The 20563-nt window shown below is 36.2% G+C and overlaps 1 protein-coding gene across 1 annotated transcript in view; it reads right to left on the reverse strand.

The window, feature by feature from the left end:
• The window catches only part of LOC306872582 (dolichyl-diphosphooligosaccharide--protein glycosyltransferase subunit TUSC3-like), a gene marked incomplete at its 3' end in the record, with an annotated part of 78787 nt that overhangs the window by 7103 nt on the left and 51121 nt on the right, over positions 1-20563 (reverse strand). Inside the window, exons 7-8 of the mRNA XM_079421195.1 lie at positions 5837-5900; positions 4657-4731 (exon numbers count right to left, since the gene is read on the reverse strand). Of these exons, the coding sequence (XP_079277321.1) occupies positions 4657-4731; positions 5837-5900 (139 nt within the window). The remainder of the gene's footprint in view (positions 1-4656; positions 4732-5836; positions 5901-20563) is intronic.

Genomic DNA, 20563 nt, shown 5'->3' on the forward strand with positions numbered 1-20563 from the left:
TAGGTAACTCTGTTCAACAAACTGATTAATTCTAAATCAGCATTACATCCATTTCCAGCTTAATTAAAACTGTGTATTTTGGGTGGTATTTAGCAGGGGTTAATAACACAAGTAGGGTTAAAACAATGTGTGCACCACATTTAAATGGAGCTACGTATTCATGACTGCTGAAACTCCTGCCTTACACACGATCACCCACACAAACACAAATTGCAATTACCACAATTATACACTTATGCTGACACACACATACAGTAATTACAAGCATTTGTCTCCCAGCGTATTGCATAAAGAGCTTGGTCTTTTTCTGAGCAGTCTAAAATCAGAAACAAAAAGCACTACCCTTGTTTGTCATGGAGGTGAGTTTGAAACCAAGCCAAAAATAGCCTAACTCATCATTTACATAACTCAGCATTTACATATTACCCATAATTCATACTATTAGCATATCAAAGCTGGGGATGACTCTTTGGAGGTGGGACAGAGGCCATCACATTAAGTGGTCTCCACAGCTAATGCAGTGATAATACATGGAAAGCTATTCATCTATGAGAGTCTGGAAGCAATGCTTGTCTTTATGGGAACCCCTGAGAAGCACTTCAGTAGGGGGAAAGGGAGCGAGTTTAATGTGAGAAGCTCAGATGAAAAAAAAGACAGTCATGTAACACAAACTTATAAGTGGGAGAGACTTAAGCAGGAGGTGATACAAGGCCACACACACACACATACTGTATGCAAAACGCATACTCATGCTCACAGTTATCAGCAGCCAAACACACACTTGAAAACAACACAAAAAACCACACAATATCAATATGCAAAAAGGGAAAAGTATGCTGCTTTTGATGCTTTTATGCCTCTTAAAGAACACTGAAAGCATGACTGTGAAAAGCATACATCTAATTGAAGCTTTTTCAGCATATTCAAAATGCTTTTTGACAGAATCATAGAAAGAAACTAGATTTTTTACACTGTGCGTGTGGTGCTTGCCCTTGGAAGACTCAAAGCTATGGTTGTGGGTGGCAGGCTATTTACTGGGTGTTTATTTAACGGTGCACTTTTAGCCCTATGGACTTTAAGAAAACAAACTCTCTTGAAAACACTGTTCACACTCTCACTAGTTTGTTTAATTTGATGTCCAACAGTGTACATATATGATTTCTTTCTCAGTGTAATTTTTACCACATTCTCGAACTGATATTCTGTGCTGGAAATGACAGGAGTGGATTTTATTTTATTTTTTGGAATAAAATGGCAAACTCCTTTGTCTTGTTAATTTTACACTTGTAGTAACATTTTAGCATAATTTGATAAAAGCCAAGGTAGTTTAAATGATACACATTATATAACTACTAAAACTATGATTATATATATAACAATACTTTTTGAATAATTATAATATGCTGATTTGTTGCTCAGTTTTTTATCAGTTAACTGGTGCTAAATTATTAATAATGGTTCTTGTCAATGTGGAAAACATATTTCTCTGTTTATAAATATATATATATTTTTTTTTAACGATTAGAAAATTATTTTGTAGGGTTTGGTCGAAAAGCGAGCACACACACACACACAGGTCTTTTAACAGGACGGCAACATTGCGGAAAGAAAAAATACTTTCCCTATCTGTGGTCATAAAGTTGATTAACGACCAGCACCGCGCTCAAGCATCCTGCTCTGCTTTCCTTAACGCCTCACGAGACCCCTAAAACAAAGGGGCATATGTGTGGAGAAATCTGGAATGCATTTAAAACAGGACTTCATGGTTGGTTCTTGTCACTTAAGCATAATTCAACCAGGAACAGGGCAAAGACCTTGGCAGCTGGGATAACTCTGAAACAAACCATCCTTGAGTTCCTTTCCATTAGCGCAGTAATTCAATGATGTGTTTACTACACATGTCCAGCTAAGAAGATTCCCAGATCTCCACGAAAGTGACACTCGTGACCTCGTGTTTCTCTCCAAAAGGGGAATGCGCCTTTTTGGTCCCTAACAGACAGAGACCAATGCTTTGCTCAAGTATTTTAAAAGGGACAGATTATACTAGTTTCTGCTATTGAAGCAATATACTCGAAAAACAATATATACAATATATTTGCGACACATATTAAGGTTGTTTTCAGGACATGTATAAGCTTGCTGTGTTATTGGAACTTATGGTAGTGTTGTAATCTTGTGATGTATGATTTTCCTGATCAATATTTGTTCAGTTTCACATGCGTGGATGTGTTTATTTAGAATTTAGGATCGTTTAATTGATGCATTAACCGCGTAATGGATACAATTGATATATGTACTTTATATATGCAAAAATACGTGATGTTTGATTTCAGATGAAAGCTGATTTTATTAGCAATAATCTGGTATGGATGAAAATTGTCTTTTCCCATCATAATGTACAAATTAGGACACTTATAGGAATCTGTGTGTTATTTTATGAAACAAGGCAGCAGATAATGTATGCACGGAAAGAAGCTGTGCAGGGCGGGGCTCCGCCCCACAGGAAGAATCCGATTGGGTCAGTCGCCCGTGGGTGGATCCCAAATCGGCCCGTTAAAAACAGATACCTAACTGTGTCTCGTTGTTGGGTTGTTGGAAAGAAAAGTTTAAGCTCAAGCTTAAGCTCAAGCTTAAACTTTAAGAAACCAAAAAAAAAACAAAAGAACCAACATCTAAACCAAAGAACTTTAACATCTAAAGCCTCAAAAACTGAAACCAACTTCCTGGGAGTGTCATCAAGTCAGAACGAAGCCAACCAACCACTGAAGAGTATTCTCGTGACAACGACCGACCAAGCCGCCAATCCTGAACCCGGAAAGAACTGAACTCAACCGAAAGCAAGGAAAGTAAGACAATATTTCCTAACTCTGCTGAAACTGGTTGTATTTATCTTTTAAGAGTAAAAATAGAGGCGTTCCATGCGTATGATTTCCCTCAGGTTGAAGTCAGAGCATTCTTGAAAACGAGCATTAGAACCTAAAACTCTCTTCAGATCAAAACAATTCATTGCCTGCAACGAATGTGTGTGTTTGTTTACGTATTCTGTTTTGTGTCATTTAGCTTAGTATTGTGTTAGAGTAGTGAAATAAACTTTGATTCTATTCTAAATCTCTTGTCTGTTGCTATGTGATTTGCAATTACTTGCTAAAGATCGCGTTTACCTACGCTCATGAATTTGATAACTAACTATTTGGTTTGTTTTATCGTTGGCCGCGAATAAGATAAACAAAACTGTTAAGAAATAACGTGCTGATTTTAATGCTTGCTGGACAAGTTGTTAATAAGGTATCGTTAGCAAGGTATAAGTTGGACATTCTGATTACTATCAATTAATCATATAAGTATCCAATCTTAAGAGTGATTCCCTAAAAGCTAAAATTAGAACAATGGTTCTAAAGTTTACTACAATTTGATATAGAAATGCTTTGTAATATTATAAATGCCTTTACTGTCACCTTTGAGGTATTTAATTTGTCGTTGATAAAAGTTTTATTTTTATTATTTAACCTTTAATAAATAACTTTTAACCTGTAGAGTAAAAATGCTTGAAGCTGAATAAACATTACTTAAAGGGGGTCATATGATGCTTTTTTAAAGATCATTATTTTGTGTATTTGGTGTAACAGAATATGTTGACATGTTTTATTGTTCAAAAAACACATTATTTTTCAAATACTGTACATTATTGTAGGTCCTCTATGCCCCGCCTCTCTCAAATGCTTTGTTTTCTACAAAGTCCCTCCTTCCGACAAGTGCAGTCTGCTCTGATTGGCCAACTGGCACAGTGCATTGTGATTGGCCGAACACCACAAGCTGCGTCGGAAATGTAATGCCCCTTTCCATAATCGCCAGCTTCAGCTTTCAAAATTATAGTAAAGACAGTAAATAATGTCCTTAGTTTTACCATCAGTTCAAGCCTGAGAGGGGAACAGAGTCGCGTGACAGACACAGTGATGAAGCTCGTATGTGTTTGCACACAAGCCACGATTGTGTGACCGTTTCTCCCTCTCTCACACACGTGAGCACACACACACACACACACACACACACACACAAACGGTCCGAAACGGTCATCCATAAAATGCGTTGCTGTTCTGTTGAAAGTAATTTTAATGATTCATAAATGAATCTACTTTCGGAAGGCCAAATAAAGTGCTTTTTCTTTCACTTAGAAACACTCAGCTTCTCCCTGACACAGCTGCATCAATACTACCGCGGTTACTGAAACCACACCTTCTTTCTTTGCGTGAACATTTGGGCTGCATTATGCAAATATTTCCACATCTTGACGTAGACATGTGGGGGTGTGTTTGAACGAGCCGTTTTAGAGGTGCGTGGCAGAGTCTTAAATTTGATAAAGAATATCTCTTTGGTTATGAGACTTTAGTCATCTTATCTATGCACACTCAGCTTGTAACACTCCAAAGAGAAAGGAAAACTTGAAATCGCATTATATGACCCCTTTAATTACATCTGGGAAATTACAAGCAGATTACAGCAGTCTCTAAAGTACTAGGCTCCTAGATATGGTTATGGTCCCTCCTTCAATTACAGTAGATATATGTATTGTGAGCTTCATTACTAAAGGTTAAGATTTTTGTAAAAACCCTAACATGAGTAATATGAGAGAAAGAAATATAAATATAACAAACTTACTCCTTCGTTTGCCCACGTCTCCCTTAGAGGTGGCGGCTTCATTCAGAAGGACCATTCCCATGGTGATGGCCGCATCTGAGATGGAAGTCAAAGAAAGGACTGGCAGCATGGATGTGGGTGGTTTGCAGAATAAACACCTGATACAAAGCTTACAGAGTACCTGTAAAATTACTGCTCGGTCTGGCAAAGCATAGCTTTAGCACAACTGAAAATTTCAATTACTCTGAACACAATGGAAACAAGACACTCTTCAACTCTGAGCACACTTCACTCAGCTGGGAGGTCTCCTCTAGCCTGGGGGAAAGCTAGGTGTCAGTGAGAGGAAGACAGACAAACATGAGGTGATCTGCCAGAAGCTCCCCTCTCCTCCAGCAGCCAAGCCAGACGGTAGCAGAGGGTCTCTGTCTGTCTGCTCACTCTGTACCCATCAGGCACAGTCAACAAACCCACGCAATTACAGGGGAAGTTCACACAGAGAGCGACACTCGGGAGGACATACCAAACATGGCCAGGTGAGCAAGTGTGCGTAGAGCAGTAGAGTTTCTAAGGATAAACATAGAAATGTGTAAGATGATTTCAGACAGTAGCACCTTGATGGATTTTGATAACCACAGATGAATAGACATGGCAAAAACATCTACTATCTGACCTTTTGACATAAAACAAAATGTATATATTCAAAACAAAAGCAAAACTTTCAGTAAGATTTTGTAAAGAAATCTCTTATACTTAACCAAGGCTCCATTTATTCAATAATAAAAAAAAAACAGTTATCAATCAATCTTACTGAACTCAAACTTTTGAACAGTAGGTGTATAATTAACAATATATTTCTGTTTTCTTATGTATTTTTCAGCACTACATGCATATACAAATAATTATTTTTACCGTTTATTTTCAATCTTATTCAAGAAATAAAACTTTTGTCAACTAAAATGTTCATCAGTAAATTTGTTGACGAGATTAGCATTTTTTTTTTCCAATCAAAGAGAAAACAAAATGTACTTGCACTGAAAAGGCTGGGGAAATGTTCAACAATTTACAATGGCACATCCTACATTTTGAAACGTTAACAGAACAAAAACAGATCTGTATGTTAGTGGGTTATTACAGTTCACTTCATTAACAGAACAAAGTGACAGGTCCATTGTGCAGAAAGAGGTTTTATGTGAAAGGATATTCAACAGAAGAATAATGTGAGATTCAGCCACAAACTGTGCTTGACTGCTGCCGTGGATATAACTCTGAAAAAGACAGAAAAAAAATAATAAATAAGATAACAAACAAGCAGACAATAGACCTTTCAAGTTCTGCTTTCACACAGCTGTATCACTACTATATTATGGCTCTATGATAAGCAGTGCTTTATTGTTTAGATCGTACTGCAAATGCATGAACACAAACCACACACACCACCACCACTGACTTTGTATTTAAAAGCAAATAAATAAAATCATGATTCTTAGAAGTGAAAATGTCAGACAGAAAAGCCAAAAGACAAGGAAAAAATCCATAAGGTCAAAGCAGATGCATGGAAAGATGAAGGAATAATCCAGGATAAAATCAAAAGAACTTGAGAATAACTGACAAGAGCTTCAATGGGTCAATGAAAAGAGCACTGAAGCACTCTAACACATCAAATCATAATGGCATCACTTGCTCTCTAGAGAAAAAACACTCTAGATATAGCATAAACAAGACCTTCATTCATCTGTGCTAGATGAACAGTGCAGAGTTGATGCAGCTTCACTGAAAACCTGAAGTTTGCAGGCTTGAAAGCTTTCTAAAACTTCTCAGACTTCACATTTTGATAGATGAAATCTGCCAGTGAATTGCTTTAAAGAAAATCCAAAAACTGGGTGAACTAATTGTTTCATCATCAATAACATCATCCTAGAGTCATTCCAAACACCATGGAATTTCGTCTTTCTGTGAAACACAAAAGGATCAATTTTGCAGAATGCTCATGCTGCTCTTTTCCATCGGAATTAAATCAAGTATTATACAACATAAAAGAAACCCTGTGATGCATTGCAATTATTCTAAAGTCACTCAAATAGATTTGTTTGAAGAACAAACTGAAACTTAAGTCTAAATACACAATTTTGCATTTGACGGGAAAGAAAAACCACAAAGTTTGAAGTATCTTGAGGGTAAAACATTCTTTTAACTAAAAAAAACAATCTGCCAGTGCACCATTTTTACCTATAAAATCTAAAGCTTCAGAAATCATAACTTTACAAGCACAATGTATTCACTCTTTCTGCTAAGGTTACATATTTAAATAGAGGGTACAGAGCGAAGTTATAAAAGCAATAATGAATTAGACTAACTTATAATCTGAAAAACTAATTTCAAGGTGAGATGAACACATTCTTTAAGAACAATGTACACTATCTTATAGTTCAGGGGATTTTTTTTATTTATTATGTAGTCATCAAATCTTATCTAGGGACCACCTAGATACTATTACTGAAATATGTCAGTGAATTTCATTATTTTGAATGAAGCCTGAAGACTTTCATGTATGCTTTGATCAAAATATATCTGATAGAAACCTTTGATATGATCGATTTGAGTAGAAATCACTACTGAAGACAAACTATTGAATGCGTTTTATGTTCAGTGTGACACTAAATAAAAAAGTCAATAGTCGACTTGAACACAGCAATAAAGTATTGAAGAGCTAAACACTGCCATCAGCAGCTGTTGTCACTTGCAGCACTTCTTGAGACAAAAAAAAAAAAAGAAAAGAGAAAGATATGGGGGGATTGTGGAAATGTGGGCGCCATTAAGAAGAAGATATGAGCAAATAGGCCAGTGCATTTATCACTGTCATGTCACCTGTCGCCTCTGGGTTAACGCATCTGCTAACATTTAAACACAGCCGTACTGCTGCATATTTTCATATGAAAGAAACCGCCATTTAGAAGCACTTTCAGCACTAACACAGAGACACACAACTGTATTCTACTGAAGTATCTGACACTGGGCTTTTGCAATTCAAAAACAGGCATTTGTTCCTTTCGAAAACACCCACAAGTATTTTTACTTTTTCATTCATTATTAATTCATTTTTTAATTTATAATTATTATGTTATTATATATTTATGTTATATAAATATATTAAATGTTACATTAAATATATATTTATGCATTTAATATATTTCAAATATTTAAAAATTTTAATTAAACAATCAGTTTATATCCTTAAAGGAGTAGGTCTGAATAGTAATGAAAATTTACCGAAAATGTACTCATACTCTGGCCATCCAAGATCAAGATGAGTTTGTTTCTTCATCAGAACAGATTTGGAGAAATGCACCATTGCATCACTTGCTCACCAGTCGATCCTCTGCTGTGAATGGGTGCCGTCAGAATGAGAGTCCAACCAACTGATGAAAACATCACAATAGTCCACTAGTAATCCTAATGACTCCAGTCCATCAATTAACATCTTTTGGAGTGAAAAGACATGTGTTTGTAATAAACAAATCCATCATTAAGATGCTCTATCCATCCTTTATCCATTATATTGCTTTCTCCAGTGAACACGTTTTGTCTTGTATGCATCAGGAGAAAAATATGCACAGCTCAAGCACTGTTTACAAGTAAAAACTGTTCTGAACAAATACTGTAGATATTAATGTGAGAGGACAACAGGTGATGGACCTTTTCACGGGAGGAAACGTTATTATGGATTATGAACTCGTATTTTGTCCAGAAGCAAAGTTAAACTGCCTCGATGACAGATTTGTTTCTTACAAATATTAAACTTTTAACTTCACAAGATGTTATTTGATGGACTGGAGTCTTTTGGATGATTTGTGGATTATTGTGATGTTTTTATCAGTTGTTTGGACTCTAATTCTGACGAGACCCATTCACTACAGAGGATCCACTGATGATCAAGTAAATTTCTCCAAATCTGTTCCAAGGAATAAACAAACTACATCTTGGATGGTCTGAGGGTGAGTACATTTTCAGAATATTTTGGTTGAACTTGAATATTACATTTGCATGTTCATTTAATACCTGCTAACAATATAAATGTATGTGTGATTTAAATAAGCCATTGTTTTAGAGTGAACAAAAGAGGTTTAAATACAGAAAATCTGAGAAATTAATGAAGAGGTGTAATAAACGAAGTGAGAGATTCAGTAGTTGTGAGGACAAGTATTGGTGTCATTGCGTGGGCAGATATTCTCATCACACTGTTCATTTATTCAGAGTTGACTTCTGCTCTGGGCTTTGAGGCAATGCTCTGAAGAGCAGATCCATTGTACCAATAGTCCACTGGGGTTACAGATGTCTACTTTACAGTCAGACTGACGTCACCATCCAGTGAACCATCAAACATCATATTTAGTGCTTTGAGTAGGAGCATACATGACTAAATATGATCATTACAGCCGCCTACATGCATTTGTATTCAAAAGACATTATTTTTGACTCATGCTAAAAATTCAACTCCTACACTTTAAAAGGCGAACGGTCTGTTAAATGAACGTCCTGACCATGGAGGTTGTTTTAAACCCTGCCAATGTGAACAATTCTCCACAATTAGATGATTGCACTCGTTTTGAACTGAGCATCTGTTCAATTAGCGAAATAAACAAAACAAGCTAAAAAATACCAGACTTATCACTAGAAGACGGAGGTATTTGTATATTTTCTCTTGCAAATAAAATAAAATAAAATGAAATGAATCAATATTGAGTTATTTTAAGAGAACCAGGAATGATTTTATTCAATGCTAAAATCAGTGCGATCACAAAATGTTCATTTTTCAATAATAACTTAACTAAACATGAGGTCAGGAAAAATTTGCCTACGAACACCATCAGTATTGGTGGTGTGAAGCAAATGAGAAATGTCAATTAAAGATGTGCTGAGAATATCAAATTTAATAGAATATAAAGGAGTCACCCAAAAACAATTCTTTGTCACACACACACACGCCACATAAAGTACATAAAGGAATATGTGACGAACTCTATAGCGAGTCGTTAGGTTTAGCCTTGAAATTCAAAGACAGAAACTCAGTCAAAATGCCTGGGGACAGGGACACTTCAATAACGGTCTAATGGTATACTGGATTCTCAATAATGCCACTAATTTCCTCCAGTGAACAACAGACTGTAGTGCCATCAGGAGAATGAATCAGCAGTCGTACTTTTGTGGTTAAAGGCATGAAGAAGTGCCAGCACTTCATTCTGCTTTATCTTCCTCCGCTGAGTTCTTGAGAAGAGTGTTTCCCAGAATACTCATGTGTGACTAGTTTGTAAAAAAGACTACTATAGTTGATTATAATAATAGTTTTAGTGCTTTGAATTACTCTTATTTTTTATTATTATTATTAATACAGATTGAGCAGTTAACATGAACAACTACTGTATTTGATCCAGACCCCCCCCCCCCCCCCCCCCCGAAATGAATAAATAAAAAGTCTAAAGGCCATTGCACAGAGTCTGAAATTTTCGCACATTGAAATATAAATATGACCTCACATTTACGTTTACACAATGCCTCTGAAACTTTCGTCCGTCATTAAAAAAAAAAAATCGTACCAGGTTTGATTTTCTGCGCTTTCGCATCCATAGCAAGCATTTTCATAGGAAAGGATGACGAGTGCGAAAAATGCATACGAAATTTTCGGACTCCGTGTGCAAGGGACCTTAAGTCTTTGACACTTGGTATAAGGAACTGAAATTTAAGACAAATTAGCCAATTTGAAACTCAAATTAAATATTAACTGCTGCATTTAGATGATTGCATCAGAACTTGAGAAGCAGATCAGCCCAATTTATGAAAGAACGATACTTTCAATGATTTTGTGAACTGTATTAATTGATTCACTGCAAATATCTGACCTCACTGATTCATGAACTGGACATGACAATTTTTCTCAACCACTCTCATGAACACAAGAAGAAATAGGGCAGATGTTAAGATTTTCAGTCAATATTTAATTAAATTTTAGGCTATTCCTTAAAGACTGGGAAAATAACACAGAGGTAATATGAATCATGATGCTTTAGAGGTTCAACAAGGACACAACAAGTCTCCAGTCATTGTGCATGCATGGAAAACAACCAGTACCATTCATTTTTTGAATCCTTTTTTTTTTTTTTGTCTTCCACAGAATAATAATAAAAAAAGTCATACTGGTTTGGAACGACATGCTGTTAAATCATGACAGAATTGTAATTTCTGGGTCAACTAACTCTTTAATCTCAGTTAAAGTTTCTACATTTTGCCATGTCCCACATAAAATCCACCTGTAAGATGTCAAAATGTGCATAACTAGAGCTCAGAATTTAAATTCTAGAGTTTCAGACTCCCAGCGGTACATGTGGAGAAGCAGAGGAGCTTGATCAAGAACTCCAGATAATTCTGCATGCGGAATGTTTAAATCAGGATGGATTTGTGCCAAACTCCTCAAGACAACCTGCTGCACAAGTCTTCCTGTGCATAGTGGTTCAATATTGTCCCAGCAATCACTTTGATTTGCATGGAGTTTCATCCGAGCCCACTTTGAAGTTATCTTATTGAAAAGCTCTTTATCTAGCTCAAATAATATGCCTTTTTAGCGTGCTCTTCCCAGTATAAAAGAACAAATTCTCATAATCAGTGACATAATAACGTTTCCCTACCACTCAAGCAACTGTTCCCAATAAACAACATTACATATTTCATTACCATGGTTGTTTTTTTGCTCTTTTCTTTTTTATTCCCTTCATTTTCCACTCGAATGGCTTATTTTAATGCCACTTTCAATCTGTGAAACAATGCAAAGCTCTTACTCAAAAAGCCAGAGGAACATGCATAGCACATTAGGGCAATGACATAAATTCGAATTGCAAATTGCAGTTGTGCTCGATAGTCGCAATGAAAAATACCGTAATACTCTCTGCGGCCCTTCCAATTGATCTGATGAATTGAGCATTATGTGTTCCCTTTTCTTAGACTGGAAAATAGCTGCGGCTAAGTGTGAGTAGAGAGGAACAAGTTCAGTGCTCAGCACTATAATTGGACAATGAGAATGTGTGTGATTATTCAATTAGGAAAACAAATCTTGCTACAAAGACCATAAACTTATCCATGCAAGCCTGTTTTTTTTATATATGATCTAGAATGTTATACAAAACCTCATGGAGGACAAAGAAGAATATCACATGAGGATGACTTGGACACATTCTGGATATATTTATACATAATAGTGTATAAATGAGATTTAGAGACTGATGTTGGAGACAATCATGGCTGACTGGATGCTGAAAATACCAGATTTTAATATGTCTTTGGAGTGTTGAACTGCCCTTCATAACAGATATTACATGAAGCCATTATGGATGTCTTTGTCTAAGCTTTGATGAGAAATCCATTTATTTCCCTCCTGAGTAAAAATGTATGCGATTCCTGTTTTCAGCCCTTGTACACTAACAATGCACTCTGTGGATTTTGGAGAAAACCCTGCTGTTTAATTTTTTACATTTCACACTTAATTGCCATAGCAGACTCAATTAGCAACCCAAATTCTCCCACTGATGGATAATGTGTGATTTTTAAACACCAGAAATACATTTTCTGTTCCAGGGACATACAGTTGCCTAATAGTTTTGATGTAGTAACCTTTGCGAATCATTTGTTCCTGTTTTTTTTCCTCCTCACTGTTTTAAGGCTTCACTATTAAAGGTCAAAAGAATGAGTCAGTGATGGAGATAAATGAAAAGTCAACAAAGCAGAAAAGAGGAAGAGAGAGGGGGGGAGAGAGAGATAATATAATAGGTTAAAAAAAGTGGTTTGGGTTTAGAGAACAAGTGGGATATTAATTATACATTACTGCTTAAGTAGGAAGTTCAGCAAAATTCACAAAGAAAGCATTAATTTTCTGTCTATTTTTAATGATGCCAATGAGAATTGGCAAAACACAAAAGAACACTTTCATGAGAGAGGGGGGAAAAATACTTTATGAAGGTATTAAAAAATACATGGTTTAAAAAGAAAGAAAGAAAGAAAGAAAGTGCACTGTAAAAAGTGATAAAGTTGACCTTGAATGAATTGTCAAGTTCACTTAACTTTAAAAAAAATATATATTATTTACTTAATAATTTTAAGGTAACGGGTTTCCTCAATTTAAGTTAAGTCAACGTCACTTTTTACAGTGTGAGAGATTATTAAAATATCTCCAGGCCAGGGCTCTTTAACTACTTTTTTTCAGTGGCCAGATTATTATAATGAAAACTCAAGGGGAAGAAACTCTTTCAGAGATTAAACTTTTTCATTATTAGGCCTTAGCACTTTTGCTGTGAGAAAGATAACTTTAAAAACAAAATAAAACAAAAAACACTTAATACCATGTGTCTGTTTACATCAACAATTTAGGGTTACAACTTTCAAATTAGGAAAATTTTGGAAGAACAAAGGTCTGAAAAGATAATAACCTTGAAAATACCAATCCACATGACAGAAAATGGCTATAGAAATAATAATAGATAAAATACACACTACTGTTCAAATGTTTGGGGTCAGTAGACTGATCAAAAGTGACAAGACATTTATAATGTCACAAAAGATTTAATAAATGCCATTCTTTTGAAAAATCCAGAAAAAAAGAACACGATTCGCATTGCTTTCAATGTTTATAAAGCAAACTCTTTTCAGCATTGATAATAATAATAAATGTAATGTAATATTATTGTTTTTACTGTATTTTGATCAAATAAAAGGCGATTCTTTCAAAATGTCACAGACCTTAAATAATACAGAACTGCCACTTCACACTTCAGAAGAGGTGAAAAAGCAAACATTTTTGTTATTTCTGTCTTGAACTGAAACTTTGGTTCAGTTCTCATCATTAATTTCTGTCTTGAATAAGACACTGTGTCGTCATTTGTCTGCATTTGCATAAATAAATTTAATTGGATAAAACAAGATGGAATGCAATGCTTCTGGTTCTTGCCTGGAACACTACAGCTGAATTGTGGGCAGAAAAAAAGCTTAAACACACTCAGAATATGCACCACAATCCATCGCTAAGATTTGTGCAGGTGCACCCTGGTGTATCAGGCAGCGGAGCGATTATCAAAATCAATCGGAAGGCTGTATAAAAATGATTGACGGGGCGTGTTTTGCCATGGGCAGCCAGCTAAAGAGCCCTTACATAGGCAGTTGAGTCCTTGCTTTTTGAGTGTGTGTGTGTTTTGTTTGCTAAATAGCCCCTGAAAAGGTCAAGGTATTTTTTTTAGACATTTCATGCATCATTGGTTTTGTACCATTGCTTAAATTGTGCCAACAACTGAAGCATCCGCTCAAATGCAGTGGCCATTTTCTTCCCTTAGTAATTCATCATAAAACCACATTAAAAAGAACACTTGCTAGGACCAAATCCAGTCACTCAGGTCTAAATGCACAGTATGTAGCTAGGAGCATCTATCAGGCTTTTGAGGAACTTTGTGGTTTCTGCAGGCAGATTGAATTTTTAGTCAGTGTGGGAGCAACCTTTCATTACCCCTACACTGTCATCAAGCATTACGTCTCCACTCACTCAAGTGTTGGCGATGCGCTGGCCCTGCAGTGGCTCAGTGTTGGCATCACCATGACTTTAGTCTCCCTGAGGCCTGTCACTCCTTCCAATGAGTTTTCGTCTGGTTTTAAGACACGTTCGTTTTAAACGAGTGGGGTGTATGGGTGTATAATGTTGATGGTGGATTTAATGCATTGACAGTTCGCTGTAGGACATTTCCAAATTAAGAGTAAAAGGTGTCCTGTAGTATGTAGTGTAAATTGTGCACCAGACGGTGCTGTGCGAACGGTAGATGAAATGCGCTCTCTTTTTGGGGTGGAGTGGTTTTCATTCAGATCAATTTGTCTGGAGCGCAAGCTCATCAGCGGCCTGCTCTGAGAGCCACTTGGATACAGGCTGGCCGACAGCCAGAGAACCATCCACACAATATGAAGGGAACGGAAACAGTCCTTATGACGGTGTAAATATTTGCTCTGACAATCATTCTAATTGATTACACTTCATTATTGGAGAAACAGTTCACTTAGAAATGTAAATTCTGTAATCATTTACTTGCCCTCATTTTGTTTAAAGCTTGTTTGGATTTTTTTTTCTTTTTTTTCTGTAAAACACAAGTTTTGAAAAAACTTGATCAATCGAGATTGTGAATAAATCATTCAAACCTGGATCAAGCGGTTATTTGACAACATCCAAATAATCATCATCAAATAATCATGTACCAATGCACCAACATAAACAAGGCTGGAAATCAAGATCACATTTTGATCTGTGTTCTCATAAACACATGATTTGGCACACAAATTATATGGAAAAATAGGTAATACTTTTACACATTCTACTAACAGCAAGTAAATTTGCAACTACATGTCAACTAGCAGTCATTATATTATCAGTAGACTGTCTACTTAATATCTTATAACACTTTATTTTGATGGTTCCACAACCTCCAACATACTGACTACCAGAAGCTTTGCAAGTTTTTGTCAACTTACTCTTCTATCCCTAAACCTAACTTAACAGTCTACTCTGAGAGTTAGTAGACATGTAGTAGCAAATTAATGAGAATTAGTTGACATGTAGTTGCAAAGTTACTTATAGTCAGTAGAATGTCTAAAGTGGACTAAATAAGTGGTCAAAATAAAGTGCAACCAAAAATGTTATAGTACGTGTGTGTGTGTGTGTGTGTGTATGTGTATATATATATACACATATATACACATATACATATATACACATATACATATACATATATATACATATATATACATATATATATATATATATAGTCAAAAGTATTGGGTCACCCCTTCTAATGAACATGTTTGACTACTTTAGTAATTTCCATGAGTACAAATCTTAATGTTTAAGCATATAGTGATATTCTAGGGAATTGCGTGCTTCTAATTTTATTCTAACATGACAGTGCCTCTGTGTATAAGGCAAGGTTAGACCTTGAGCCAAAAACTCATCACCAGACACCAATGACTTGTATATGGGTACAGTCATTTTAGACTATTTCAAAACTGTTGCAACAGAGATGGAAATACAGTTTTTAAATACGTGAATTATGCTTCCATCTTTGTTGCCACAGTTTTGTTAGTAACTTCTTCTGTTCTAAAGAAGGGGGTGTCCCAATACTTTTGTCCATATAGTGTATACAAATCATTGGTGTTTGGTGATGAGTTTTCGGCCCAAGGTCTGCATATAAAGTCACACCAGAGGTGTTCAGCTGGGATTAGGACTTTGCTTTCTACAGACCAGTCAAGTTCTTCCACACTGACTGAATCAGTCATTTCTTTTTTAACCTTGCCTTATACACAGAGGCACTGTCATGTTAGAATAGAAAAAGGTTCTGTTCAAACTGTTGCAATACAATTAGAAGCACAGAATTCCCTAGAATATCATTATATGCTTAAACATTAAGATTTGTACTCATAGAAATTACTAAAGTAGTTAAACCTGTTCATTAGAAGGAGGTGACCCAATACTTTTGGCACATCAGTTATATCCTATTGCTTCTGCATTCTGAATCTTGCATTTGATGATGACACACACAAACCAGGATGAAGATGAGGGACTGACTTTGAGAGAAAAGCAAGCAATTTGGATGCTAAAAGAAAAGAGGAAGTCAGTTAGAGCTATAGCAAAAACAACGGGCATGGAGAAATCAAGAGTTTGGAAACCACCAGAGACACCAGCAACCAACAACTACCTGATCGGCTGAGAAAACAACAGTAGTTGATGACAGACAAATCATAAAAGCTGTGAAAATGAATCCTAAAAGATCTATCTGTAAAATCACCAACAACTTCCAGAAAGCTGGGGTGATGCTCTGACAATCTACTGTCCTCAGGAGACTTTGACACAGAATTACAGATGCTACACAGCAAGATGCAAACCTCTGACCAGCACCAAAAATAGAAAGGCAAGATTAGAGTTTGCAAAAAAAAGCACAAAGGTGAGCCAGAAGAGTTTTGGAACTGTGTTTATGGACCGAGGAGACAAAGATGAACCTTTATCTAAGTGATGGGAAAGCAATAATGTGGAGAAAAAAAGGGAACTGCAAATGATCCCAAGGATACAGCCTCATCTGTAAAGCATGGTGGAGGTGGTGTCATGGCATGGGCATGCATGGCTGCCTCTGGAACAGGCCCTCTCAACTTTACTGATGACTTAATGTATGAAGACAGTAGCAGAATGAATTTGGAAGGGTACAAAACCATCTTACCAATATTCAAGAAAATGTCACCAGATTCATTGGGATCTGCAACTAAATAATAGCTTTTAATCTTTTATATCTGCCTTATGTTCAACTGTCCCAATACTTATGCTCACATCAATGAGTGGGATGAACTCTAAAAGTGCTGTTCTTTTTATTTGGTAAAACATGTATGTGTTTAAACAGCTAATAATAAAATGTGACATTCTGTAGTTTTGTCTCATATTCATCTTTTAATCATATTTGCAAATGTCTTGACTCCACAGCCAACAGAGCAATTTTGTATTTACTGTTCCAATACTTATGGAGGACACTGAATGTGAGATTTCACTTTATTGAAATATTTTAGTATGACTCAAATATTTGAAGGAAAAACAAACTTGACATTAGGATGAACGCAAAATGAATGAAAAACACTATGATTACTATAATTTTCTTAACTGCATTGTGACTCATGTTTTTAAATGCAAAAACACGTTCTGTGTGACCTTAGTCCTTATTCTGTCCTGCATGCACAACGCAACAACATTCTAATGCATCTACTCCCTCCAACACTGACGCTTACATAATCAGCACATAATCAGGATATTCAAAACACTTGTAAACACACTCATCTGGTCTTTCTCAACCGTTTCAGTCCAGTTGGTTGTGGCAGGGCAAACAGCCTATCAGAGTGTGTAAAATAAGCCTGCCAGCACAAGTTAGAGAAAGAGTTTTCAAGCTTGTCAAAAGAATTCTCAAGCTTTTGGACAGGGGGATACCGAAAACTCCAACAGCCAACGGCAACCCTTCTGCACAACTGTGTGGTGCCTAACAAGCTCAGGAAAGAGCTGCTCTGCACGGAGGAAGACAGGACGAGAGTGTGCCATTAGACGCTCAGACCAGCTGAGGTATTCGGGTTAGACAGCATCAAAGCAGTCCCTCCCTGCATACTACTGGTACAAGCATGATTGCTTCCCTGCTTCATAATGATTGACTATAAAGCTAATTACTATAGTTAATAAACAATTTGGAATATTGTAACTATCACTTAAATGACACTTAATGACTTATGTGAGGTTTAGCTGATTAGCATGGTACAGTGGCCCTAGAGGTACATATCGTAACTACAACTTATGGGGGCACAAATCATCTTTCGCAATTAAAAAAACAGTATTGCATTCAGATTTGCAAGAATCATGAATCACAGATCTCATAATATTACAGTCATTTTTTGGCACCTCAATCCTCTTAAGTGGACCATTACAGTTGCAAACAAGAAAAAACTGACAAGTAAAAAGTGTAAGCTAAAGAATGAATTAAAGAAATAATCTGGGCTCAATACAAGTTAAGATGTCACTGACAGAAAAATGACTGTTTCATCTCGTTCCTGTAAAAAAAATTAAAAATGACTTTAGAAGATGACTTTGAAAGGAGAAATGTGACGCTTATAATTTAATGAAATCACTTATATTCTTACATTAAACCTTGAGTATTACTTGAGCTGAATTACAAGCTGTTCTTGTAATTCTAAATCATTTGGGGGTATTTATGTGTACACTGTGATAGTAATAAAGTTGTAAAATTTGATAATTTGGATAACTTTAGACAGAAGAGGTTAGTAAGCAAGTTTTCACACTTAAATCATATTAACATCCATATGGTTTATGTTTATGACTTTGGAATAAGTGAATACTCTCATATTTATGGACCCATTTACTTTGACAGTATATACATCAATGGAACACTTAAGCGCTTAATTATTATTGAACCCAGAACATTCCTTTAACTACTTCCTTACTATTTTTCATCCAGTAGCATCTCTACCACAAGCCTAGCATTAATGTTTTATAAATAACTACAATGCCTAAAAATAAAAGCTATATATAGACCACCTATTGTCTACACCATGCTACCACACACCATGGAAACGGATGAATGTCAATAAAAAAAAAGTTTTGTTGGAAACTGACCAGCTGCGAGAGGTCACAGTAGCAGTCTGGAGTCTTCTGGACTGGATCTGACTGACAGCTTGAGCTGATACCAATGGAGAATCAACAATGAGACACAAAAAATGAAACTTGATGCCTTCCAAATAGGTAAAACCGAGGCTGCTTATATAGAAAAAAGAAGCTTTACTACAAGTATTTTGTGTTTATTTACGTGCTCCATTCATTAGCTGCCTCAAATAAAATGGGAAAAGTTAACCATAAAAACTTCTTCAGACAGAAGGTCCTTCTGGCAAAATGGAAGACTGGCATCAATGTGATTAATTTGCAGTTAATCGGCCTTTCCTTCTCCTGTTTTTGTTATTTTCCTTTTGGCTTTCTTTATTATTCTTCTCTGCAGGTCTCTTGTTTCAGCTGTAATTAAAGCTCCCATTTGCTATACAGATTCATTTTTATTGCTACACTCCCTCTGCATCAGCGAGTACAGAGAGAAGAGGGAAAAAAACAAAAAAACACCAGTTGTCAGGATGAGATCTTGAAAAATCTCTGCCTCAAGTGCAACATTTATTTAATGCTTCAGTTCACAGTTCAATATGGTTAATCAAGACTCCCCAGCATAGTTGCATCCAAGCTAAAAGCCTAAATATTTGCGGAGATGTAATAAAAGTGACAACATGCTGGAAGGGAAGGGCAGATGATTTACCTCTCGCTTGTGGTAGATACAGAGAGGCTGCAAGAGTTCGTTAAGGAATTGTGGGAAATGAAATGAAAATGGTGAACTGAAGCAAGGCTAATGTGGACAGAGGAACTGGCATCTTCAGGTGACTTTTAAAAAGACACCCAATATACGTGATCAAGTCCTCAAAGAAAGTTTGAGGACAAACTTTTTAAGTTAATTAATAGCACAAAAAGAAGAGTTCAGGCCAAACACAAGAGCATTAGCCTTTTCCCGGTCCAGTAATTTGATTGGTCAAACAGTTTATATCACTCAACCTGTTTGTTAACATTCCAAACCTGTGTTTGTGAGCAGTGCAGAGTGACTTTCTAATTTACAATGGAGAAACAATACTTTTAAAGCGAAAAGCCACTAATGACTCACTCAATTATCACTGTGAATCATTTAAATGGGAATAATGCTGCTACTTTGCAGTAATAAGCTGCCGAACTTGTTTAGTTTTTATCAAATGCACATTAGTTTAGAGGGCTATCGGTTTTTCAGTGACATTCAAAGCCTGTCTTTTACCTGGACTTTTTAAATAATTATTAAAATGTCAATGCAGTCAAAAAAGTAGAAGAAATAAATGCCTTTAATAGCAAAAGCCAGGATAACGTCGAGAATTGTTTAGCGCTTTTGGCCTGGAGCATGTTAGTCCTGAGTATCAACACAGCAAGGTGTTTGTGTGCGTGTGTATGTGATCTGTCCTAAGGTGCGAAGCCACAAGTAGAAGCGTAGCTTCACCTCACATTGCCTCGCCATTTCGTCAGTAAGCAGTCAGATGCTTTCATTATCAAAACAACCTTCTACTCTCTAAATGGGGTTTGCTCTGGGCTGCAGGATGAAGCTGGAGAAAATGTGGAAATGGCACTTTCAGAGTCTGACAAGAGAAATATAATTTCATGCAAATGTAGCGTTTAGTTTAGAAAATCAGGGTAATGTTTCCCCCCCCCCCCCAACCACCGTCTCTCGCACAACCTCTTTCCACTTTTTTTAATTTCACACTTCAATGCACA

The sequence above is a fragment of the Barbus barbus genome (genome assembly GCF_936440315.1).
Source record: "Barbus barbus genome assembly, chromosome: 7".
Taxonomy (NCBI): Eukaryota; Metazoa; Chordata; class Actinopteri; order Cypriniformes; family Cyprinidae; genus Barbus; species Barbus barbus.